Here is a 27,584-nt window from a genome sequence, read left to right on the forward strand (position 1 = left end):
TCGCGGACGAAGATTTATGGAGGGGGTAAAAAGTCCACGTCAGCTGCAGGCTCGTTTGTGGCTGACAAGTCCGATGCGGGACAGGCAGACACGATTGCAGCGGTTGCAAGGGAAAATTGGTTGGTTGGGGTTGGGTGTTGGGTTTTTCCTCCTTTGCCTTTTGTCAGTGAGGTGGGCTCTGCGGTCTTCTTCAAAGAAGGTTGCTGTCCGCCAAACTGTGAGGCGCCAAGATGCACGGTTTGAGGCGTTATCAGCCCACTGGCGGTGGTCAATGTGGCAGGCACCAAGAGATTTCTTTAGGCAGTCCTTGTACCTTTTCTTTGGTGCACCTCTGTCACGGTGGCCAGTGGAGAGCTCGCCATATAATACGATCTTGGGAAGGCGATGGTCCTCCATTCTGGAGACGTGACCCATCCAGCGCAGCTGGATCTTCATAAGCGTGGACTCGATGCTGTCGACCTCTGCCATCTCGAGTACTTCGACGTTAGGGGTGTAAGCGCTCCAATGGATGTTGAGGATGGAGCGGAGACAACGCTGGTGGAAGCGTTCTAGGAGCCGTAGGTGGTGCCGGTAGAGGACCCATGATTCGGAGCCGAACAGGAGTGTGGGTATGACAACGGCTCTGTATACGCTTATCTTTGTGAGGTTTTTCAGTTGGTTGTTTTTCCAGACTCTTTTGTGTAGTCTTCCAAAGGCGCTATTTGCCTTGGCGAGTCTGTTGTCTATCTCATTGTCGATCCTTGCATCTGATGAAATGGTGCAGCCGAGATAGGTAAACTGGTTGACCGTTTTGAGTTTTGTGTGCCCGATGGAGATGTGGGGGGGCTGGTAGTCATGGTGGGGAGCTGGCTGATGGAGGACCTCAGTTTTCTTCAGGCTGACTTCCAGGCCAAACATTTTGGCAGTTTCCGCAAAGCAGGACGTCAAGCGCTGAAGAGCTGGCTCTGAATGGGCAACTAAAGCGGCATCATCTGCAAAGAGTAGTTCACGGACAAGTTTCTCTTGTGTCTTGGTGTGAGCTTGCAGGCGCCTCAGATTGAAGAGACTGCCATCCGTGCGGTACCGGATGTAAACAGCGTCTTCATTGTTGGGGTCTTTCATGGCTTGGTTCAGCATCATGATGAAGAAGATTGAAAAGAGGGTTGGTGCCAGAACACAGCCTTGCTTCACGCCATTGTTAATGGAGAAGGGTTCAGAGAGCTCATTGCTGTATCTGACCCGACCTTGTTGGTTTTCGTGCAGTTGGATAATCATGTTGAGGAACTTTGGGGGACATCCGATGCGCTCTAATATTTGCCAAAGCCCTTTCCTGCTCACGGTGTCGAAGGCTTTGGTGAGGTCAACAAAGGTGATGTAGAGTCCTTTGTTTTGTTCTCTGCACTTTTCTTGGAGCTGTCTGAGGGCAAAGACCATGTCAGTGGTTCCTCTGTTTGCGTGAAAGCCGCACTGTGATTCTGGGAGAATATTCTCGGCGACACTAGGTATTATTCTATTTAGTAGAATCCTAGCGAAGATTTTGCCTGCAATGGAGAGCAACGTGATTCCCCTGTAGTTTGAGCAGTCTGATTTCTCGCCTTTGTTTTTGTACAGGGTGATGATGGTGGCATCACGAAGATCCTGAGGCAGTTTACCTTGGTCCCAACAAAGCTTGAAAAACTCATGCAGTTTGGCATGCAGAGTTTTGCCGCCAGCCTTCCAGATTTCTGGGGGGATTTCATCCATACCTGCTGCTTTGCCACTTTTCAGTTGTTCGATTGCCTTATATGTCTCATCCAGGGTGGGAACCTCATCCAGCTCTAGCCTTAGGGGCTGTTGAGGGAGCTGGAGCAGGGCGGAATCTTGGACTGAGCGGTTGGCACTGAAAAGAGATTGGAAGTGTTCTGACCATCGGTTGAGGATGGAGATCTTGTCGCTGAGGAGGACTTTGCCGTCTGAGCTGCGCAGCGGGCTTTGGACTTGGGGTGAGGGGCCGTACACAGCCTTTAGAGCCTCGTAGAAACCCCTGAAGTCGCCAATGTCCGCGCTGAGCTGTGTTCGTTTGGCGAGGCTAGTCCACCACTCATTTTGGATCTCCCGGAGTTTGCGCTGAAGATGGCTGCATGCGCGACGGAAGGCTTGTTTCTTCTCTGGACAGGACGGCTTTGTAAGGTGAGCCTGGTGGGCAGCTCGCTTCTTTGCCAGCAGCTCCTGGATTTCCTGGCTGTTTTCGTCAAACCAGTCCTTGTTTTTCCTGGAGGAGAAGCCCAGTACCTCTTCAGTGGATTGCAGTATGGTAGTCTTCAACTGATCCCAGAGGGTTTCAGGGGACGGGTCCGTGAGGCGGGTTGCAACGTCGAGCTTTGCTTTGAGGTTTGCCTGGAAGTTTCCTCTCGCTTCGTCTGACTGCAGTTTTCCAACATTGAACCTCTTTCTGGGGGCTTTATTGTTCCTGGGCTTTGGCTTGAAGTGAAGGTTGAGCTTGCAGCGAACCAGCCGGTGGTCAGTGTGGCATTCCGCACTAGGCATGACCCTGGTGTGGAGCACATCTTGTTTGTCACTTTCTCGCACCAGGATGTAGTCCAGGAGGTGCCAGTGTTTGGATCGGGGATGCATCCAGGTGGTCTTAAGGCTGTCCCTCTGCTGAAAAAGGGTGTTTGTAATGACAAGTCGCTGTTCTGCGCAGAGCTCCAACAGGAGGCGCCCATTGTCGTTGCACTTGCCGACGCCATGCTTGCCCAGGATTCCTGGCCAGGTTTCTGAGTCTTTGCCGACACGAGCGTTGAAGTCACCCAGGATGACAACCTTGTCGGCTGTAGGGGTACGTTGGATGAGGTTGCGCAGGTCGGTGTAGAACTTGTTCTTTTCTGCTGGTTCCGCCTGGAGGGTTGGAGCATAGACACTGATGAGGGTGATGTGACGCTTGTTTTGAAGTGGGAGTCGCATGGACATGATTCGGTCCGAGAGGCCTGTCGGAAGGTTTTCGAGTTTGGAGGCAATGAAGCTCTTGACCATGAAGCCTACACCAGATAGGCGTCGTTCATCCGAAGGCTTGCCAGACCAGTAGAGTGTGTAGCCCACGCCGCGTTCTTGGAGGCTGCCTACATCTGCCAGGCGGACTTCACTGAGAGCGGCTATGTCGATGTCAAGTCTGAGGAGTTCATGTGCAATGAGGGCAGACCGACGTTCAGGTCGGTGGCTGTCAGCCTTGTCTAGCATGGTTCTGATGTTCCAGCATGCTAGCTTGAGTTTGTGAGCATCTTTTGAGGGGGAGGACGTGGAGGGGGAGGACGTGGAGGGGGAGGACATGGACCTGTCCTCGGGCCTGCGCAAAGGAGCTTTTAGGTGGAGTGCAGTGCTCCTTTTGAATCTTATATATATATATATATATACCAAACCTGTGCTGCTTGCTGGCCTTGTGACACAAATTCCAAAAATAGCAATATTTCATCTGGGATTGTTCATGCATCTGCCTCCACTCCATCCACTGACTGAGAACAGGATTGGCTATATTCTCAAGATGAAAACTTCACTCAGTTTCTCTTTCCATGAATGCTTCCTAACCACTCGAGTGTTTCCAAAATTTTTTAGGTTTATTTTCCATTATGAATATGATGCGCCACAAAAGAAGTGTAATGGCATATATTAAACTGGCAAAAAGTCAGGAAGCAGATTTAGGACGAATAAATGTTATTGGATTAGAAGCAATGACTTCAAGAAAGCAATGGTGGCTCCATTTTAGTTCTTGTTGCTTAGAAATCATTTTGATGCATATACAAAAGAAAAAATCTATAATTGATAAAATGTTCTGAAAATAATGAGAAATGATAAGAGACCAGAAAGACAGGCTTCAAAAATGTAAGTCTCGTTAATGGAAGATACAATTTAACCTTGCGCAACTAATGAAGTGAATGGATCCATATGAATCAAACAATAATAATACATTTCTGAATTTTTTTTAATATATGATTTAACATGAAAGTGAAAATGTTAACATATTTACACAAAATACTGATCAGGCTGTGTATTTTGAGGTACCTTCTCATAGATAGCTGCTCAATCAATCTTACCCCATTCCGATACACAACCTTCTCTTTTCATCATGCCCTGTATTACTTATGACAGAATCCAGGAACACACATAAAAGTACACAGACAACGTCACAGGAAAACACACAAGGAACAGTATCAAGTTGTGGATTATTTGGCCACACTGGGTATGCAAAGGTGATTTTAACTAGATTTAAATTATTTATAAAAATAAATCATTTATAATGGAGATGCATATAGAATATACATGAACTTAGTAAGGTGAACCACAACAACTGCAATGAATTCATTTCTGAGGAAAGGTCATCGACTAGAGATGCTATCTGTTTTTCCCCCATATATTTCTCTCCCCAATACTCTAAATTGCTGAGTATTTTCAATATTCTGTTTTTATTTCAGATTTCCAGCTTTTTGCTTTCTCAATGCACGAAAATTTTCAATTCACTCGTTACAAGAGAGAACATTCTTCTCCCATGAGTAAATAGATAGACGAGAGATTTACCCTGCAACATCCCTAAATATATATTTATTTACAACCCTACAACTAGCAAAACATCAACTATCATTGTATTATTCCATTACCACGTCCAGAGAACTTTTAACTTAATACCTTATTAATTTCCATCTCAGTACTCTTTAACTGCTGCTGAGTTGCTTCCAGTTGGCTACATGCCGAGTCCTTCTCTCTCTTCAGCCTTTGCAACTGACCTTCAAGGTATGCAACATTCTCCGACAAACAGTTCACCTGTGAATAAACAGAGTTATCAGGAATCTTGTTTATCTGCTAATTGTGAGGAGCACAGGTGAATTCCAGATTTAACTAATGTTATTTCTTATAGGCACAGTATGTATTGGGTCAACATAATTGGAGATATGAACTCATAGTTGTGCAGTTATATGCACGAGTTCTTTTGTTTAATTTATTACAATGTGAAAGGTTATTTTTGTAAATTTAAAAAAACAATAGACTATCCCTCCCCGTACCCTTCTTCGATACAAGGGACCAGTCAGAAGATCCAAGCTGAATTCAATACATGCAGGCTACTTCTGCAACCCAATTCTTAAAAGTTCAGAAAGAAAGGGTCAAATTGGCACAAAACACATTTAAAATATCTCCTCAGAAGATATAAGCATAATGGAACAAATCTTGCATTTAATTGCTTCTTTAAAAGGCTCAGTAGGTGAGAGTTTGTCAGATTAAGCCCAGAATGAACATAATATTTAGAGGCAAAATATCAGTCTTTATAGAAATATACAAGGTTAATAATAGTCAAGTATTGTTTAATAGGTGATCATTTAAATTGTCTATGTTCCTCAGATAAATAACATCAGAATTTTAAGTGGCCAATGAATACCAGTGAAAAAAATCATCCCAGGCTTCCAAATGTTAGAAAACAAGCTTAGTTTAAGTAAAACAAAATCCTTATCCAGAACTACCAATGCACTTCTAAAAAAACTCAGTGTCTAAACACAGCCTCCCTCGGGAACACAAGCAACTACTCTACTCAGAGTAAATTCTACAGTGATATAATTACACAGCAAACATGATCTTCCGTGATACATTCCCTGGGGGATAAAAAAAGGAACCAAACAAAATGTAGACTCCTGTTGTGAACTCTCCAGCAACTTGCTTGTACATCAATAGCAATCAAAAATTGGCAAGCTGCCCTGCAGATAATTAGAGTTAGATTTATGGCATTACAAATGGAACAGAGAGAGAAGCAGGTCTGAATCTTGATTGGACTGTCTATAACACTCTGCAAAGCTGCCAAACAAATATCCTTATGAGTGTTTTCTCATGGGTTTAAGAGTGGCATGAAATCCTCACTGATTCAGCAATCATCTTGAGGGCAGAGAGAATCTCCAAAACCAACCTAGTCTGCATCACAGTCTGGTATGGGGAATACCTCTAGGCATAAAGCCCTGCAAAAGGTCGTGGACACAGCCCAGGACATCACAGGGAAAACCCTCCGCACTATTGAGTACATCTATAGGGAGCGCTGCCATTGAAGAGCTGCAACAATCATCAAAGACCCTCACCACCCAGCATACGCTCTGTTCTCACTGCTACCATCAGGAAAGAGGTATAGGTGCAATAAGACTCAACCACCAGGTTCAGGAACAGCTGCTACCCCTCCACTATCAGAATTCTCAGCGACAAACTGAATCAGAAATTCAATTAAGGAGTCTTCCTGGTACACTTTCATGATTTTCTTTTTCTCTCTGTATTACACAGTTTGTTTGTATTCATTGTCTGCAGTTCTTTGTTTACATGCTTACGCTGTGTTTTTTTTTTTTGCACGACCAATTCGTCGTATTTCTTGTGCACCTGCAGGAAAAAGGATCTCAGGGCTATATGTGATGTCATATATGTACTCTGACAATAAATCTGAAAATCTGGAGGTTAGAGGTGACAGGATATAAAAGGTTTGTTTTCTGATATTGATATCTGCAGAGGTTAATGCTCAAGAGATCATCAAGGAATCCATTGGAGTAGTCTTGTCAAGAATGATAAGGGAAGAAGTTATTTAAAGCTTAAACCAACAATGCAGAGGACAATGATTCACAATGTAAAATAAACAATAATTAAACAAATGTAAGAATGTCTGTTCATTATCCTTGAATGCCAGTAGATATATATTGTAGACACAAATCCTTTCTCCATTATTGTAGTGGAGATATTAAAATATATAATTTATTATCTACTCGATGCAGCGTCACAACAGCAACATTAGCACTTGCATTTTTTTGAAGATTAATAAATATTATTTATTGTGTAATTTGAGGTGTATTTAACTTTACTGCCCTTGTAAATTGAAGTTGCACTGATCATTGTAGACAAATAGATATCTTATTCCTCCACCAGATGGCACCAGAGTACATTTATAATTAAATTTAAAGGATCAGACCCCATAAATTAGAGCAATAAAAATTAGAGCTCTGTCGATATAAGGCAGTGGTTCCCAACCTTTTTCTTTCCCCTCACACATCACTTTAAGTATTCCCTATGCCATAAGTGTTCTGTGATTAGTAAAGGATTGCTTAAAGTGGTGTGTAAATGGAAACGAAGTTTGAAAACCACTGTTTGAAACGTACCTCATGGACTCGTTATGTGCACAGTTTCAGAACTCCAAAGGAAATGAGCCAATGACAATTTTTCTCAAGCAAAATATTTCAGTAATAATTGGGTCCAGAGCAGTGATTCTCAATCTTCCCTTCCCACTCACATACCAGCTTAAGCAATCCCTTACTAATCACAGAGTCCGATGGCATAGGAATTACTTAAAGTAGGATGTAAGTGGAAAGAAAAAGGTTGAGAACCACTCGGTATAAAAAGGAATAACCTCCTGAAAAATTGCACAAACATTTGTAGTTTAGGAAGAATGAAAACTTATTAACTTAGAAAAATTATTCTCGAAAACTCAAAATTTCATTTGTTAATACTGTAACAGATTTATGTTAATCTTTAATTTAATGTTAAAACTACCCAAACTATATTTCTTTTATGAAAATATCTTAGTAAACTATAGAGTTAAAATATTGTATCTGTATTCTTAGTTAGGGTTGGTACAGGGTCACACACAAGTCACAGCACATTTATAGAGAACCATTGTTTACTGATAAGAGTGTTCATTCTTCGAGTCAATGCGTCTAGGACAGACAGAGCTAATGGATTTCAAGTGGGACTTAATTATTCAAGAACTGCTGAGGAAGCCATCTGTTTTTAATCTAAGTCACTTAAGCCTCTTGAACAGAGATGATGAGGTTTTATGGGTATGGAATGGTTTTGAAAAAGGAACAGAATTTTGGTAGAAATAAAACTGATTGTCATGTGGTTTCCAAGAATTGGGACTCACCTCGTCCATTATGTAACTTTCACATGACTTGAAGAAATATATTACTGAATTCAGACATTTTGAGTTCAGTTTTGGATCAGTTCAGCTTGGAGTTTACAGAAGTCAAAACCCTGTGACATACAGGGGTTGAAACCTTGTAAAAGACAGGGTTGAGTTACAGTATCCAGAATTGGTGCTGTTTGTTGTGTGTTACTCCTGGGAAAAGGGGAAACACAGAATCAGTGGCTATTGAATTAATGAAGACCACTTTGCTGTCTCTTTGGAAAAGAGGACAGAATCCTACTGGGTCTATTTTTGTGTTTGGCCTCTTTGTTTAACTCTTGTCTGGTTTGTGACTTGATCATGGAAGAAGATAACCAGTTGTTTAATTCCTGTCTGGGATTCTGAATTCATTTGTGGAAGAAAATAGCCACATTCGCTGTCTTTGAGAAGAGGGCAGAATCTTCATGTGCAAAACATAATTGTGAGTAAAACAGGCCTGAATATAAAATGTTTAAAAGCGCTTTATAATAATTTCTGAACTGAGAATTTAAGATCTTCAAGCAAGACTAAAATTATGCTGAACTTTTAAAGATTGACTTCTCAGATTGGGACTTTGAATTACACACATTTACATTAAATTCTTAGATTGGGACTTTGAATTGCGCGTCAAAACATACACACACATACATTGACTTCTCAGATTAGGACTTTGAATTGCGTACACACACACACACACACACACACACAGGGACTTTAAATTACACACACACACACATATATATATTTACCCCTCAGATTGGGACTCTGAATTACACACACACACACACTTGCGCATAGTGGGGTTAAGTTTAGAGTTAAGTAAGAAAAGTTATTAATAGTTTAATAAAAACTATTATTTTGAATTTACCATTATCTGGTGAATTTTCCATTGCTGTTCCTGTGTTAGTGCACCATTCACCTCATCAATGCTCTTCATCATTTTATAGACTCAATAACATCTTCCCACAACCTCCAGCACTTGAATTAAAACAAGACTAGCTTTTCCAGTCTCTCACAATAACTCAATTTCCCCAATACTGGCAACAACTTTGTAAACCTCTCTGTACCCTTTCAATCTTTATATCCTTCCTACAGTTGGGTGATGTTAGGTCTGCTTTGTTCAAGAATGAGTGAGTCAGACACCAGACTGAGTCGAAATCAAGGTTCTTTATTACCAGATTGTAACCCTTACAACTAACAGTGTTAGTTGGAGAAGGCGCATTCTCCTGATATCAGCAAGTGGTGTTTTTTTATACCTCAGGACACAAACTTAGTAAATTATCATACCATTACACTGTCCAATGAATAAGCTGTTGCTATCCTTCACTGTTAGTCTGCTGCTCATCAGCTTGTTAGTGCCAAGCTTATCTTGAGTGTACAAGGTCACACCTGCATCCTGTTACTCCTTAGTACTGGGTGACTCCTTCTCCGGTCCCATCTCATGATGTTTTTACCTTACAGTGATCAAACTGGCACATAATATTCCAAGTGTGGCCTCATCAGCATCTTGTACAACTTCCACATGATATCCCAACATTGTACAACTCCGATTATACGACATGGTCGGGATTGGACCCATTTCGGATAAACGCTTTTTTCAGAGAACTGGTCAATATTTTTTTTAAAACAGCCCAGTATCAACAGCAAATCACTTGTAACAGTGTTTAAACAACAACAAACAACAAGCTGAGGCTTTTTAAGCATTAAAATAATGTTTAATTCTCACCAAAAAAAAAAAAATGCTGGCCACCACTGATTACCAACATCTCCCTACCAAGGCCCTGCTTATGCTGGGAGCCCGATGTCCACTGATGCTGGCACCAGGAGTCCGAGATCTACTACTGCCACCGCCAGGAGCCTGAGGTCTCCAGTCAGTTCATCTCCAAAAAAAATTTGGATAACTGAGGATTTTGGATAATCGATGTCGCCAGCAAACTTACTCACCTTCCTTTCTCCTCCTATCATCTCCTGCCTTTGTCACCCCCTTCCTCCGTCCTACTCTTTTGTTCGTATGTCTGCCAGAATTTTCTCATACTTTGATGAAGGGCTCAAGCCCGAAACATCGGTGATGTAGCTTTGCCTTTGCTACATAAAGGACACCGTTTGACCTGCTGAGGTTCTCCAGCAGTTTGTGTTTTTACTTGCCACAAACATCCTTGTGCAAATTATTTATAGATATTACAAAAAGTATTCTCAGCATGGTCCTCATTATATTTAGATAAATTTAGTTCACACTTGAAATGATTATTAAAGCAAACAGGAATTTACTGCTGGATAGGAAGCAAAGGCAGCATTCAGGTGGTAACTGATATATTTCATTGAACATTCACGTCACAAAAATGCCAAAATGATTAATTCCATCAAACAGATCAAGTCGGCCATTATCAGTACCCTTTGTGCTACTACCGACTAAAAACCCATACCCGGCCACATAAATACTGTAGTTACCAGAGTAGTTTGGGGGCTGGGTTTTCTGCAGTGAGTTACTCGGCTTTTGACACCTCAGACACTATAAATGATGGAAAACTCAGAAGCAAAGTGGAATATTCTTCATTTGTCTAGAAGAAAGAAATTCCAATGGAGTATAACATCATCCAAGACCGCTTGCCTGATTGACGCCTTAATAAATCTTCATAAACATTCATTTCTTCAGCACTTGGGATCAGATGCTGCTATGCACATCACCTAGAGTGTGCAGCAATTCTATGCACAGGTTCATTCATAAGCAACTTCCAAGAACAAGGGCAGATGCTGCGTTTCCCACCCCCACCTCTTTAAGCTGCACACCATTGGGATTCCAAAACGTATCACTGGTCCTTCATCACTGCCGAATCTAAATCTTGGAACTTCCTGCTCAAAGGGCGGTTAGTGCAACGCTGTAACAGCGCCAACGACCACGATTTGAATCCAGTGCTGCCTGGAAGGAGATTGTATATTTTCCCCGTGTCTGCATGAGATTTCTCCAGGTGCTCCAGATTCCTCTCATCATTCAAAACGTACCAGGGTTGTAGGTCAATTGGGTGTAATTGGATAGCACAGGCTTGTGGGCTAAAAGAGCCCGTTACCATACTGTATGTAAAAAAAATTAAGTGCACTGTGGGAGCAGCTTCACGGTGGTTTAAAGTGGCAGCTCACTGCCACATTAAGAGCAATTTGTATGGGCAATAAATGCTTCGATATGCTGGCTTGCCGCCTCAGTTTCATTTCTATGCCAGTTCTCCATAACACTCAAATAGACGGGAACCACGCAAGTATTCATGGAATTCTGGAAGATGAACACTGAAGGTTGTCACCACCACTCAAAACCTGGAATGCTGTTCATCAGGTACTCAGGACTTAAAAATTAGATTTGCAGCCCCATAACTTTCTCCAATAGTTTAAAATACCTTATGCTAATTTGTTTCATCTCATTTGTTTTAGGGCTGTTTTTGTCCACCAATTCCAGGAAGATATTCTGTATTAAATCAGTTTAATTTTATTATTTCCTTACTGCCCAATATAATTTCTCTCATCTCAGAATAAGAGAACAGATGAACTTTTGCATTTACTTTCCTTTCTATTGATCTTTAAAAGGTTTTTAAGATATATTTTCATGTTTCTTGCTAGATTATTCTTATGTACTACTCTTCATTATCTATTTCTTGGTCCTCCAACAATTTTTTGGTAACATTAAAAGCCTTTTCCTTGTTCCAGTGCTACCATTAACTTCTCTTGCAAGCAATGGCTATACCACCTTTCTTGCTTTATTTTTGTGCTTTTGAATACTTGAAGTACTGAACCTATAAACTTCATCTAAAAGGACGACTAGGTTATGTGATTTATTTTCTTTATGGTCAATCATCCTGAATTTTGTTCTAATATACCAGAGCTTTTTTCCTCACTGTTCAACTCAATAATATAATTGAGGGTAATTGCAAGGACAGAATTAGTGACAACCAGTACTCTAAAGTTGCTAGAACATTGTATTTATACTATTTCTAATCTCCAGCTCAAGCAGGCTTTAGTTTTGGATTGATGCATTTCGATGGAATACAGTAGTTGTTAATTCTGGCCTGAAAGTGGATGGAAGCAAGGGTTGGAATAAGTTAAATTAATACTAAAAGTAATCTTGCCAATTTTAAGACTGAGATTGTACAAGAATTATTGTATTAATGAAACATTACACACATTCAAAATACCACAAATAACTTACCTCCAACTGACCCCAACAGCTCAAGCCTTATGAATGTCAATCAAAACTACAACTCCAAGAATACCACAAGATATATTTGGAAAGTAATTTATTTATAAATGTAGTATTCATTTTCATTATTATGTTACAAAGCTGAAGAAGTTTGTTGCAATAAAATTAATGCTTATCCCTTGAAAAAATTATTATGACCCCAAAACTCAGTAGCAATAGAAATTCACCAAGACAAATGGTTATTTAAACAAAAGTTGCTTTTAATTATCTTTAAAACAGGATCAAACTTTTACTTATTACTATTAACATAACTTAACCTAACTTAATCCCCTTCTAATTCGAAGCGCACGTGTATGTAATGTATGTGTAAGTTCATAAAAAGTTCTTTAATTCACAGTCCAATCTCACTTCTCACTCCTCCAAGTTTACTGGTTTCAGGCAATTCTTATACTCTGCACAGAATTTAACATTTATGAATTTCACCAGGCTTTGGTGCTTGAAAGGTAAATGGTTACCACTCAGGAAGGTTCTTGTCAATTTTCAGAGATTTGCTGTTCATTGGACACCCACAACTGATCCCTTTCGATCAGCCACGACAGTGTCTTGCCGAAGAAACTTGCCCCATCAGAGTTTACCAGAATGATTACCTCTTCCTTTCAGGTCACCACAGAGTTCCATTTTGTTTCCCTTATTTCAAGTGAAACATTATACAGCCAATCCTCTCCTGTATGGACTACAAGGGCTTTGACCAGGCTGAACTAAGAACTCACAACCCATCTTCAAAATGGGGTTTTTCCACAAGTTTGTCAGCTTGTCCTGTTCCAGTCCCAGCTGCTGCTGCTGAACTGTAGAACTGAATTCTCTCTCTCTCTCTCTCTGAGAAAACCACATGACCCTCTTAGAACAGCCAACTGCACTCAGACAGACTGCGGCTCTGGACCTAATCTGAGTTTGTTCATTTGTTACTTTCCAAAGCAATAATTCATTACTCCACAGCATGTCCAATTAACACCTACTTTTGAAGTCCTTATAGCCATCCTTCAAAGTTTGTGCAAAGGGACTCGGAGCCTGGACTGTCTGGCTTGAGCAGAGCTCTGGCATTATAAATGAGATCTATTTTTAAGTGTTTGAATGTGATCTACACTAAAAAAAACTGCCACAATTTATCTCCTATAAAATTTATTTATATACAATATAAAATATAACATAATCTGTCACACAATATGAATTTAATTGGTGATAATATAAAATAGTGCCCATAAAATTGCTGTGAAGAAGCAAATTCCATCTCACCAGCCATCACCTCCATCTACTGGATGTAACAGAAACAACACTTTGCAATTCTTGAAGTGACATTGAAATGTGAGATTTATTTGTATCTGTATCCCATCATCTCACTTTGCAATAACAGATCCATATCAAATTAAATTTTATTCATGTTTGGCTGGAATTTCACCTTCAGTGGACAAGTATTTTAGCGAAGTTTTCCAAAAACAGCATGATGGTACAGGTGCCTAACCTTTTATTTGGGATTCTGAACACTGGCAACCTCTAAAAACGGGCACTTTTTTTGGGTAATTAAAACACCTGACCGCCTTGCTCCTAGCCCCCACCTTCTGTCGTTTTCTGCCCCCCCCCCACCCCTGGCCTTCTGTCAGTCACTGCACTCATCCGTCCAGTTGCCTTCTGCCCATTGGTCGGTCATCTCCCACTCCACCCTGTCCGTTGGTTGCACCCCACCCATCAATAAGTTGCCGTCCCCCATCCTTTGCCATTCGACGGTCACCTCCCCCTGCCCCAGGGCGTCCATCACCTATCTGTTTCTCCCCTATCTAATTCCCTACATGGCAGCAGGGGTGCTGTGCTGCCAAGCCCGGAGTTCACACTCAGCGGCGGCTGGCGACAGCTCAATGCAGGAGCAATGACCATCTTCATTACCCATAATCCCCCACACAGCAGGAACTGCTCTGCCAGCACCAGAGTAGCTCCAGGTGCATGGGGAATTATGGATAAGGAAGACAGCCATTGCTCCCACATTGAGCCAGCTGCCACTTGCTTCTCTCCCACCAGATGCTTAGGGCCAAGAGCCACCTTTCCACTGAAGGTCAGAGAAGGCAGGGGATGGTGGGGGGAGTGGGGGTGTCTGAGCCAGTTTTATTTTGAAGTTCTACTTTTAAAATAAAAAAACATACTAATGATATTATAGTCTCTTATGGTCTTTATTGTTCTAAATTCATTTAACACCCCGTGCCCCTGTTTTGTGCAATTTTGAAACATCACATTTTCTTAAAGGGGCCAGCATTTTAAAATGTTTCCAAAATCCGGAAGGTTCCAAACAATGGCAAGTGTCCAGTCCCGAAGATCCTGGATAAAAGGTTAGGCACCTGTATATCAAGGTAATTATGATTTATAAATATAAAGTAGTAATATTTTCCTTTCCTACCTTTGATGTCAACTCTTCTTGCTGTTTCCTCATTTCTTCCTGCACATTTTTCTTAGCATTTTCAACTTTTTCTTGCTGACAGGCTAGTTCTCTTTCTAGTCCTTCTTTCTGGCGTAACATCTCACTCTTCAGCTGCTCACAGTGCAACACAGCCTGAAGAAAAGGAAAAGCATGCTGTGGTTTGAAGCTAAACAGAACATGGCAGGCTAATAGATTATCGCATGGTATTTTTGTTTGGGAATGGTGCCAGATTGCAGATTCATGTGAGGTCCAAACTGTAAACAGAATTGAGCTCCTGAAACTCTAAACAGTTATGTTTATTTAAAGTCATAATTGCTGAATTTTTTTTAAAAAATCACAAATTTGTGAAGTGAAGCCAGGTATGTAAGCATGTAATGAGAAAATAAACATTTCACTTGCATTTGTATATTATTTGTCAATAAAAGGATGTTCATAATAACGAGAATTTATATCAAAATATTTCTTATTCAACTGATTTATTAATTAAAATTTCCCAGGAATGTTTTAGGACCACTGAAAAAAATCAGGCTTTGAGATTAAAAATATGCAAGAACATGATACTGCTAAACTCTAAAAGCAGTTCAAAACTGCTCAGACCTTCACTTTAAGGGTAGTAATGCAAAATAATACTTAGAGACCAAATAATTATAAACTTTTAACGCTGAACTTAAATTGCAGTGTCTTCATATATTTGTTAGCAGAAGGCCTTCCTCCAGAAGGTAGTAGACGTAGTTTGTAGAAATTAATGTGGCATCAAACAGGCCATTCGACTCATCAATTTTATTCTACCCTTTTTTTCTCCAGAAGACACTTGGATTTACACTCTCTCCTCCCAAATCTTTGATATTTTTCAGCAATTAACTGATAGTTTATTGAAATAATGATTCCAAGTGGTGTAAGAGGAGTCAAGAGCTGCTAACAAAATATTTGAAAGCGCAAATACTGTAACAATTAAAATATACACATTTCTTATTTAAATTGCCTGAAAGTGCAAAGTCATGCACATTCTCCTTAAAAAAAGTAGATTCTGCTGGGGTTGGGGGGGGGGTCAACTTTGGATCAGCATTTTTGTTTTATTTATTATATATGGAAACCTTGATTAGAGGGAGAGGGGAGATGAGATGGAGTATATAATTTTTTTTTTCACCTTTATTGTTTCTTATGTTTACTAAGGAATTCTCAACTTAGTTTCATCCATTTTGTTCTTTTTGAGTGCTTACATGTATACAAATATTTTTTTATGTGCTTTCTTTTCTAAAACTCTGTATGTAATCTTATATTTTAAAAAGAAAAAGTAGATTCTGGATTATAAAACAAATCATTGTCCATGCAAGGCATATAATAGAGCCTGTGTGGACACAACTGGTTAAAAGGTTGAGAGACATTTGAACATATGTCATCACAGATGCCAAAAGAACTTAAATTTGATGAATTTAGTAAATCTGGATTAAGCTAGTACAAGCAATGGTGGATGAATTTAAAGAAACATCCATATGGCTCATTAATGTTCTTTAAGGTAAAAAAAAATCTTCTCATTTATTATTCTAGCCATCATGTGACTGATTTATAATCATCCTCTAATATGACACAGCAAAACCACTACAAATATCAATAAATCAATACAGACCACCAATGACTTAAGCACTAATTACAATAAAAACACCAACCGCTCTCTTATTCCTATAAAAGTTCAACATCTGTCCTTCCAGTCCCTCAGAGTTGTAGTCACTGTGTACAGAAACAAGCCCTTCAACCCAACATCAAGTATTTAATCCTATTTACCAGCACATGGCCTATAGCTTTCTATACCTTTCAAATACCCTCTTGGTGTAAAAGCTTCTTCTTAAGTTCCCTCTAAATCCCCTACCATAAATGATGCTCCTGTAGCGTGTGTGCTGCACGAGCATGGAGAAGAATGCGCACACCAAAGCCTTGGAAAACGAATGATTTATTCCTCTGGCCATCACACTTATATGGACCCCTGATACTGACATCAGGGCCCTACGTCATCAGAGGGCCAGCCCAGCATTAGCTGGCATTCCTGCCAGCGTTCCCCAGCTTCCCACCATGCGAGGGTCACCTGAGACGACGGCTGGTGTCACTCTAGGTCCGTGCAGTCACCTCGGTCGTCGGCTATTTTGTGGACCAGTCCGTCTCCGTGTGCAGACCATTACATGACCCCACCCCTCCCTCAGAACCTGCAACACGGCCATTGTCCATAGCCTTAGGTGGCCTGTCCCTGCATCGAGGGAGAGGAGTGGAGACTGGCTCATTACAGTCCAGAAATGCCAGTTTCAGGAGGTCAATGATAAAAGTCTCCTCCTTACCGTCAACGCTGTGGTCAAAGGTGGAACCAATGTCCCCAATGATCTTGTAGGGCCCCTCGTAGGGTCATTGTGGTCTGTGTGCACCTCTTTTTATGAACAAATACTAACAAGTCCTTCAGGATGTTTTGCTTAGGTTGGGCATGCGAAAGAGATTGCTGCAGGACCAAGAACCCCAGTTTTTGCTGCAAGTTCTTGAGGGTCACCACAGAGTCTTCTGGGCATTTATCGCCGGCCAGGAACTCCCTATGGATAATTAGAGGCACGCTGTATACCATCTCCGCTGCCGAGTCATTGAAGTCCTCCTTCGGCATCGTACGAATTCCAAACAGGACCCAAGGCAGTTTGTCCACCCAGTTAGAAACTTTGAGCTGGGCCATCAAGGCTGCCTTGAGGTATCTGTGGAAGCACTCCACCAACCTGTTGGCCTGAGAGTGATACACTGTGGTGTAGTGGAGCTGTGTCCCCAGAAAGTTAGCCAGCGCTGCCCAGAGGTGAATTGTGCCCCCCTGTCCAATATGAAGTGCTCTGAGACCCCAAATTGGGACACCCATGTGTCAATGAATGCCCTGGTGCAGGCTTCTGTGGTGGTATCAGCCAGCGGGACCGCCTCCAGCCACCCCTGTGTCACCCCCAGGTCCATGTGGTCGTCGGCCATCTTGCAGGCTGGTCCGTGTCTCCGCACGTGGTGGCTATGCACCCTGATTTTAGACACTTATGGGGAAAAGTTTCCCACTATCCACCCCATCTCTGCTCCTCATAATTTTGTACATCTCTATTGGGTGCCCCATTAGTATTTTCTACTTCAAGCAAAGCAAGCCAACCTTGTGCAGTCTCCCCTACAACTGAAATGTTCCAGCCCAAGTTATATATTGGTGAATTTCCTCAGTACTAACTTCATGTCCTTCCTACAACATGGTGACCAAAACTGTACATACTTTCTCCAACAGTGGCCTAATTGAAATTGCATCATTACCTCCCTACTCTTAAATGTTTTGCTTCAGCCAATGAAGGCCAAGTATCCCACATGCCTTCTTTTAAGATCACCTTATCCCCCATGTTACCAGCTTCAGGGATCTTTCAACAACATCTGTTCAACAAATGGGCATCCTGAGCTCCCATATGCTTACCATTTCAACTCCCCTTTCCATATCCACACCAACTCACCAGTCCTTTGTCCACTGCCAGGATGAGTCTCACTATGAACCTGAACAACACCTGATATACCACAGCACAAAGGTATGAACAATGAATTTTCAAATTTCCATAGTTTTCCATCCTTCCAACCCTCTCCAAGTCCTCTTTTAATTGTTCCCTTTCCCAACCTTCCTCCTACTGGTTCTATCCACTTACTACCCACGCAATTCACCCACTGGCCTCCCATCTCCATCTATTTCCACCCCCCTCAATGGTTCCCATTTTCAGGTAATAATACTCAACAATTAATGGTTAGATTAAAACCATCCAAGAATGGTAGTGACAATTTAAACAAGAGATATCAGCATGGACAAGTTGGGTCAGAGGGCCCGTTTCTGTGAACTCTGTGGGAAAATTCCCTACACTTCCTCTACCATCACTGCATAGATGCTGAGGTTTTAACCAAACTAGAATGAACTGCTAAAACTTGAAGTCCAGGATTTCAGTACCCAAAAGGACAAGAATGGCAGTCATAAGGAACATCACCAAATTCTTACCTGTCTTGGAAATATACAAGCTTCTTCCATCCATTTCAACTCCCCCTTCCACGTGCGGAGACAGTGCCAGTGATCGGGACCAGAGATCAAATCCTGTGCTGTGTATAAGAAGTTTGTACGTTCTTTCCATGTCTACATGGTTTTTCCCCTGGGTGGGGGGGGGGCTCCAATTTCCTTCCACTGTTCAAAACATACTGGGGGTTGTAAGTTAATTGGGTGGCACATGCTCATGGGCTGAAAGGGCCTGTTTCCACGCTGTATGTCTAAATTTAAAATTTAAATTTTGAATGATGAAAATTCTGGAATTCTTTGCCTTATAAGATATAAACAAAATAGAGAGAGTGCAGAGAAGGTTCACGAGAATGTTGACAGGATTTCAGGGTCTGAGTTACAGGGAAAGGTTGTGCAGACTGGGGCTTTTTTCTCTGGAGCGTAGAAGATTGAGAGGGGACTTGATAGAGGTGTTTAAGATTTTAAAAGGGACAGACAGAGTAAATGTGGATAGGCTTTTTCAATTAAGAAAGGGGGAGATTCAAACTAGAGGACATGGTTTAAGATTGAAGGGGGAAAATTATAAGGGGAACATGAGGGGAAATTTCTTTATGCAGAGGGTGGTGGGGATGTGGAATGAGCTTCCGGCAGACGTGGTCGAGGCGGGATCATTGGTTACATTTAAGGAAAGACTGGATCGTTACATGGATAGGAGGGGATTAGAGGGGTATAGACCGGGTGCTGGTCAGTGGGACTAGGAGGGTGGGGATTTGCTACGGCATGGACTAGTAGGGCCGAACTGGCCTGTTCTGTGCTGTAAGTGGTTATATGGTTATTATATAACACAGTTTGATTTATTCATTTATTTTTCAGGATTTGAACATCACTGGCATGGTCAACATTTATTGACCATCCTTAATTACCCAAGTATATGGAGGTGAGCCACATTCCTAAACTCCCATTTAGCTAATGCCATTTTCTTTTAGGTAAGACATGCTTAGGGGAAGGACCTTAGAAGAATAGCCCTCAGAAGAATAGCCACATTTTTTTTGTTATCTGCAAGAATTCTGTGTCCCCGCCCCTCACAGAGGATAAAGTACGGATTGGGTCATACCTGTTTTGATTTATTTATTACCTGTATTTTCTCCAAATTGGCTTCTTCTGCTATCTCTGTAGCTTGTTTCACCTGTTGATATGCAGAATTTTCCCTGGCCTGCATTTCAGTTAGATTGCTTCTCATATTTGACAGCATACACATCAATTCGTCTCTTTCACTACACAAAAGAAAGTAACATTCTAATTATCGTGCCATCACAGGCAGGATCTCTAACAATGATGAAACAGCGACTTGCAGCTTGGTGTCAGGACAATAACTTCTCCCTCAAGGTCATCAAGACCCAAGATTTTGTTACAGACCTCTGGAGGAGGTAAAAGGTTCATTCCCTGGTCCACAACAACACTGGAGATAGTAGACAGATTCAAGTTGCTCGGGGTAAACGTTGCCAGTGACTTTTCCTGCTCCTCCCACAATGATGCACTGGCCAATAAAATGCACCATTACCTCTACTTCCTCAGAAGACTTGGGAATTAGGCATTTTAGCAGCATTCCTGAATACCTTCTGCAGGTGCACTATTGAAAGCATCCTATAAATGGTCCAGGAAGTGCTGTGCCCAAGACTGCAAGGAACTGCAGAGGTTTGTGAACATGGCTCAGCCTATCATATATCCACCCTTCCCTTCCATCAACTTCATCTACAACTCTTGCTGCCTTGGAAAGGCAACCAACATATTAAGAGACTCATCCCACCTCAGCCACACTCTTTTCATCCCACTCCTTTCAGGAAGATTCACATACAGCACTAGGTTAAAGGGCAGTTTCTCGCTCGCCAATAACTACTTCGTTGATGAACCCAAAAATTACAACATTATGGAGGCAAACAAGAAATCTGCATATGCTGGAAAATGCAAAGTGATGGAAGAACTCCGTGGGTTCGCCAGCATCTGTGGAAAGCAAAAATGAGTCAGTTTCAGGTCAAAAACCCTTCTACAAAAATTGATTGCCTTTGCTGTGTATCAACTGATCTCTGCGACTTTGTTTGGTCTTGCTCTATGCATGCCCACTGGTCTGCTCACAAAACAATCTCTCTTACTGCATTTTCCATACATTTGACAAGATTTTTGATTTATTCTAAGCTGCAAGAAGTGAAGAAGTTTTAATTTGAGACTTTAAGCTCAAAAGGTCCAAATTTTCTGTCTGGTTTGGCAACAAATAAATATTTGCAAATATATGACAACAGTTATGGTTTCTGGTACTATGAGGGCAGCATGGTTAGCGCAGCAGTTAGCGCACAGCACCAGTGACCAGGGTTTGAATCTGACATTGTCTGCAAGGAATTTGAACATTCTCCCCGTGTCTACATTGTTTGCCTCTGGGTGCTCCAGTTTCAAAATGTTGGGGGGGGGGGGGTGGGGGTTGGAGATTAGTTGGGTGCATTGGGTGGCACAGGCTCATGGGCCAGAAGGGCCTGCTACGGTTCTGTTTGTCTACATTTTTTAAAAATCAGCCCATTTTCCGTTTGACAAGTTGATAATGGAGAATGGGAAGTCAGGTAGTTTCAGGCTCATTTAATAGAGTTTAACTACTAAATCTCTGTAAACCATATTTCCAGAACCCTTTCAATAAAATCTATGTAAACCAAGGGGTGGTTTGGGCAAGATTTCAGTGCTTCTAAAATTTCTGCTGAAACAGGAGAAACTCACTGGCCTGGAAGTTGTCAACAGAACCATGTAAAACTATAGGCACTTTCAGGTGGCCAAAATACCCTGATGTAAAGCCGCATATTTGACCTCTATGCAGCTGTCGGGAGGCCACCTGAAAGTCCAGGAGGCACCTGTGAGGCACACTTGGTAACCCTCCTCCAGGAGGGTTAATCACCGGAGCACTGAGGTCCCCCCGCCTGAAAGCAGCTGCTAAGGGGATGACAATCAGCTGGCGAGCACCTGACAGCCCACGCCCCGCTGCCCCTGTCCCCCAGCATGGGACGTCAGGGAAGGGGTAGCCAGCATGGGCTGTCAGCGCTGGGGCGGCTGGTGCAGGCTGTCCCCACACCGATCCCACTGCCCCGTGCTCTCCCCACAGCCCCGTGTCGATCACCACACTGATCCCACTGCCCCGCTCTCTCCCCACACCCTTGTATCCATCCCCACACTGATCCCACTGGTCCGCGCTCTCCCCAAGGAGAAAAGGCAAGGAGAATGGGTGAGGCAGGAGTCAGCAAACTATAAGTGGATCTGGGAGAGGACGAGTTGATGGAGACGGGACAAAGAGAGAAGGGTACAGATAACAGAGACTAGGAGGTGTCAAATTGAGAGAGAGGGCTGCAGATAAGAAAGGTAGGTAATAAGTGGAACAAGATAGGGGAGGGATGAAGGCAGCTGGGGTTGTGGATAGGGGTCTGTGAGTTATGTGTATTGGTGGTAAGCAGATGGAACCAGGAGGGAAAGGAGAAATAAACTGGGTAATAGAGGGTTGTTGGGGGGGCAGGAAGTTGGAAAAAGGATGTGTGAGATAAGGTCAGAATGAGAGAGAGAAAGGAACAGAGAGGGTGTGGGTTACATGAAATTGGAGAATTCAAATGTTCATAACTTTGGGTTGTGGACAAACCAGATGGAAGAAGAGGTGCTGTCCCTTTAGTTTGTACTGATAGGAACAATAGGGCATGACTTCAGGATCAAAGAGTGTCTGCTTAAAACAAAGACAGGGAGGAATTTCTTTAGCCAGAAGGTAGTGAATCTGTGGAATTTGTTTACATAGGTCATTGTGAAGGCCAAGTCGTTGGGTGTACAGGTACACAATCCTTTATCCGGAACCCTTGGGGGACAGTGTGTCCCGAATTTTGAATTTTTCCGGATTACGGAAAGCCAGATTTAAACGCACCCGAATTGTGCTGCCGTATCCATCCCCACCCTCTTCCAGTCACGCTGCCGTCTCCCCCCTCCACCCGCCCAAATTGCGCTGCTGGTCTCCCCCCCCACCCCCTTCACCCACCCAACTTATGCTGCCGGTCTCCCTCCCCTCACCCGCCCAACTTGTGCTGCCTGTCTCCCCCTCCTCACCCACCCGACTCGCGCTGCCGATCTCCCCCACTCACCCACCCAACTTGCGCTGCTGGTCTCCCACCCACCCAACTCGCACTGCCGTCTCTCTCTCCCCACTTGCCGGATTCTGGAGCTTTCTGGATTTTGGATGTCCAGATAAAGGATTGTGTACCTGTATTTAAGTCATAGATTGATAGGTTTTTAATTATCTATGGGATCAAAGGTTATGGAGAGAAGGTCGGGCAGTGGGCGGGAAAATGAATCAGTTTGTGATTACGATAACGGGCAGCCCATGTCATATATGGGCTGTTCCCAAGTCTTGTGGTCTTATAACTAAGCAATTGCTTTTCTTTTGTAATGGGGAGAGCTTCATGCTTAATGCAAAATGACACACATTTACCGAATGTACATTCTCCCCGTGTCTGCATGGGTTTCCTCCCATCCTTCAGAAAAACGTATTGGGGATTCTAGGTCAATTGGGTGTGTTACGAGCCCAAAGGACCCCAAAACCCAGCAGCAATAGATATTCACCACGATAGATAGTTACTGTCTATTCTGTCACAGGTGTAAATGGGTGGCATGAGCGTGAATAAATTTAATTTATTCTTTGTCAATAATTATTGATTTTAAATAGACTGATTATCTCTAAATTAACTACTTTTTTTCCTTGGAATGGTCAAATCCTTGTGCATAATTATTTCAAACTACAAGATACCATAATCCTTTTCCCAAAATTAATTCTTGCTCCACTTGGCTTGAAACCACATCTAGCAAAGCCTCCTTTCTTGCTGTTCCTGAAATGTACAAGGCAAAAAAAAATCCCAGAACACACTTTAGAAATTCCTATTTTGCTCCTCATATTTTTGCTAATCATATGATGTTGAAGTCTCTCCGAAGAACTGTTCTGTGGCTTTTGCACATTGTCAGTCACTAAAAATGAATTCCTCTATCCCCCACTAGATGGCCCTCTACAGAATACTCCCATTAATGTTACAGCTGTATCTCAATTCCAACCAAACACTTTCTGCCCAGGACTGTTCCAAGGCACTTTCACATTTAGATCTCCTTAATTAAAAATACCAATGCCCCCTTTTTTTTCCTAAGCATTTGTTCTCAGAAATATTTAGGAGCCAATATTGCATTCTATCAAGTTCAGATAAACTCCTGGAACACAAACAATCTCTAGGCCCAAAACATCGACTTCATATCCTGCTGAGCTGCTTCATCACTTTTGTGCATTGCACTAGACCCAAATAGCTGCAGATTTTCTTGTTTACCTCTATATTTTATCTACTAACAATCAAAAAGGAAAAGCAGACAAGTGAACTGTTGGTTTTCACATGCCAATTCTCTTAAATCAATCCCCAACATGAGGAACATACTCCCCCCCACCCCCCCCCGTACTGTGCCACTCCATCATATATGACTTAAATAGGTATAGCACAGGCAGTTGCCAGACAATAAGGTCATACTCTTTGTGGTTTAAGAATGTAATTAATCAATGTTTTTTTTTAAATCCACCATGATAGCAGGGAAATTGTTCTCAATTTTGACAATACAATTTGGTTCTAATTTATGAAGCATTCAAGGATATTTTTATTATTGAAATAACCAGGGATTGGTCTGAGAACATAACATTGAGAAAGATGCAGTAACAGAACACGTGAAAAGCATTAACAGGATTGGACAAAGTCAACAAGAAATGACAAAAAGAAAATAATTCTTAGTATGCCTACTGGAGCTTTGTGATAATGTAACTTGAAGAAAAGACAAAGATGACTTTTGATAAATGTCCCACACAAGAGGTTAGTGTGTAAAATTAAAGCACTTGAGATTGAGGTTAATATACTGGTATGGACTGAGTTTTGATTCACAGAAAGTATCATTTAAGAGAAGGTTGGATGTGTACATGGAGATGAGGGGATTGGAGGGTTATGGGCAGAGAGCAGGAGGGTTGAACTAGTGGAGTTGTTCAAGTGAACCAGTGCGGATTCGAAGGGCTGACATGGCCTGTTTCCGCGCTGTGAACGGTTATAGGAATAATGAGGTCTTTTCGGGAAGGCAGGTGTCAGAGAGATTTGTTTGAGCCTTAGTTAGTCACAATATTTATCAATGAGTTGGATGAGGATAATAGTTAAACAGATAATCTCCAAGTCTACAGACCCCACAAAATATGAGGCAGATACATGAACAGAATAGTGTGAGCTATAAAGAGAACAAGGAAGTTCCAATGTGATTTGGACAAATAGGGCAGATTAAAGTCAATGTTTCAGGTTATTATCTGAATGGTGATAGACTGGAAAAAGGAAAGGAATAAGAAGATATGGCATCTTGTACACCAGTTGCTGAAAACAATTCATTCATTTCAGCTGCCTTGTGTTTGGTGAAGGCGATCATGTCTATCCATCCATCACAATCTCTGACCCTCTGAATTGTCGTTGTTGCCTCTCCTGTTCTCCTTCGGTGAAGGCTCCATCTTTGAGCTGAAACCATAGTCTATGTTGAGTTCATGATTATACATGGGAAAAATACTGAAGTGGTTTCCCGTTGCTTTCTTCAGTTGCAGTGTCTATACTGGACGGGTGACACTGGCCATTGATCAGCAGGCTCATCTGCCCAGCATCTAGAGTTTTACAATCATAAATTCCAATTTGTAGATTCTGCTTGTAAAACCTATCCACCATCTGCAATCCATGGCTTCACATGACTCTGATTGAGAAACTAAACAGGTACTACACCTTGCCCAAGGCTATCAGACAGGAGTTGAGCAATTGCACAGCACCGACATTGGGTAAAAGCAATTAGGAAGGTAAATGGTATTTGGCCTTGATAGCAAGAGGACAGGAGTAAGGAATTCTGCTAGCAGCTGCTCAGGGCTGTATTATGGAGGTGTTTGCACTGTTTGGTCTCCATATGAGAGGAAGATTTACAACAAAAAGGTTTACTAGACCAATTCCAGAGAAATCAGAACTGATATTTTAGGGGAGCTTGGGTGGGTTAAGCCTCTATGCGCTTGGCTATGCAAGAATGAGAGGGTATTTCATTAAAAACCCATAAAACTTCAATATAACCAAGCAGACACAAGGCATGTGGAGAATGTACCCAATTGCTTGAGAGTCACAACATCAGGTTGCATAGGATGCTATTTAAAGTCAGGATCAGGAAAAACATTTTCACCCAGAAGGGTGCATCTATGGTATTTTTCAACATAGAAAGAAAGGAAGGCCGGGTAGCAATACTCTTCTTAATTCTGAAAGGATTATGGGGAAAGGCAGGAATGAGATACAGAAGATGATGGTCAATAACCAATAGTGGAGTAGGCTCAAAGAGCAAATACTTACTCCTTCTATTTTCCATTATTCAAAACAAAAGAAATCACAAACACCAAGAAGGGCGCTGTATGAATGTTTGTTTTCATTTGCAATTGTAAAATTCAAAATTAGGGAAAATTGACAAATGTAAACTCAGTATCAGATTAGAAGGAATTAAATAAGCAATTCATATTTCTATCTAATTCCTTTTGTAACTAAACTAGGGAAGATGAAAATGCTAAAATAGCAGCTGGTAGAACCACTGCCTTTCAGCACACGAGACCCAGGTATAATCCTAACCTTGGGTCTTGTCTGTGTTATCTGTGTAACTGCCTGGGTTTCCTCCAGGTGCTCCGGTTTCTTCCTATATCCCAAAGACATACACATTGGCACGTTAATTAGCTGTTAATATGTTAATGGGCGGTAAAATCTGGGGGATTTAATGCAAAAACGAGGAGAATAACATGAGAATTATGTAGAATTAGAATAAATGTATGGCTGATGCTCATGAAATCTTGGTGGACCAATCAGCCTGTTCCTCTCTATGACTAATGATTCAACCACTAAGTTAAAATGAAGATGCAATGTCTTTGACAATTAGTTTATTGTCATGTACATTATACAAAGTTCTTACTTGCTGCAGCTAGGCTAAAAAAAAATATACTGAATTGAATTCAAAATGAACCATAATAAATATTCACAGTTGGACAGTTCTAGTGCAATAATGCAGACAATCCTTTGTGGAGCTGGAGCAGTAATAAGGGGAAGTTCAAGAGCCTGACAGCTGTTGGAAAGTAACTGTTCTTTAATCTAGAGGTGTTGATCTTGAGGCTTCTGTATCTTTTGCTCAAAGGTAGCGCAAAGACATTCCCATCCCATTACGTTTCCTGCTCTCTGGAATTTGCTGTGGTAATCAGGGATAGTATAATTAGGGGAATAGACAATGTTCACCATCACAGGGAAAGAGCATCCGAAGGCTATGTTGCCTGCCTGGTGCCCAGGTTCGGGACATCTTAAATGAGCTGTAGATGAATTTGCAGTGGGAGGGGGGGGGAACAGATCTGTTTCCATGGTCCATGTGGATACCAACAACATAGGTAAAACCAGGAGAGAGGTTCTGCTTAAAGGGGCCCCTTGAGGAGCTAGGGATTAAACTAAAAAACAGAACCAAAAAGGGGATAATCTCTGAATTACTACCTGAGCCACACGCAAATTGGCACTGGGTCCACAAGATTAGAGCGTTAAATGCGTGGCTAAAGGATTGGTGTGGGAGAAGTGGGTTCCAATTCATGGGAAATGAGCACGAGTATTGGGGAAGGAAGGAACTGATCCAAGAGAACAGGTTCCATCTGAACTATGATGGGACCTGGATCCTGGCAGATCACATAACTAGGACTGTAGTCCAGGCTTTAAACTAAATAGTAGAGGAGTGGGTTCAAAAGATTGGAGAGGGATAAAGTTAAAGAGAAGAGTGTGGAAAAAGTAAAACGAAAAGTTAAAAAAGAGAAAAGTACGAGTAAAGTTACATAAAAAGTCAAGTGCAAAAGAAGCAAAGATTATGAGATTTTAAAAGCACAATGAGTATAAGGGAAATTCATCTGAATGCCTGTAGTATT

At 41.8% G+C, this 27,584-nt stretch overlaps 1 protein-coding gene across 4 annotated transcripts in view; it reads right to left on the reverse strand.

Annotated features, from left to right (window-relative positions):
- Nucleotides 1-27,584, reverse strand: part of sdccag8 (SHH signaling and ciliogenesis regulator sdccag8) — a 497,941-nt gene that overhangs the window by 390,134 nt on the left and 80,223 nt on the right. For 3 of the 4 annotated variants that reach the window (XM_069930903.1, XM_069930904.1, XM_069930902.1), the window contains exons 9-11: nt 19,695-19,833; nt 14,530-14,682; nt 4,636-4,770 (exon numbers count right to left, since the gene is read on the reverse strand). In XM_069930903.1, the coding sequence (XP_069787004.1) occupies nt 4,636-4,770; nt 14,530-14,682; nt 19,695-19,833 (427 nt within the window). The remainder of the gene's footprint in view (nt 1-4,635; nt 4,771-14,529; nt 14,683-19,694; nt 19,834-27,584) is intronic. The other variant, XM_069930905.1, reaches the window with a different exon arrangement.

This window comes from Narcine bancroftii, chromosome 4 (genome assembly GCF_036971445.1).
Source record: "Narcine bancroftii isolate sNarBan1 chromosome 4, sNarBan1.hap1, whole genome shotgun sequence".
Lineage (NCBI taxonomy): Eukaryota > Metazoa > Chordata > Chondrichthyes > Torpediniformes > Narcinidae > Narcine > Narcine bancroftii.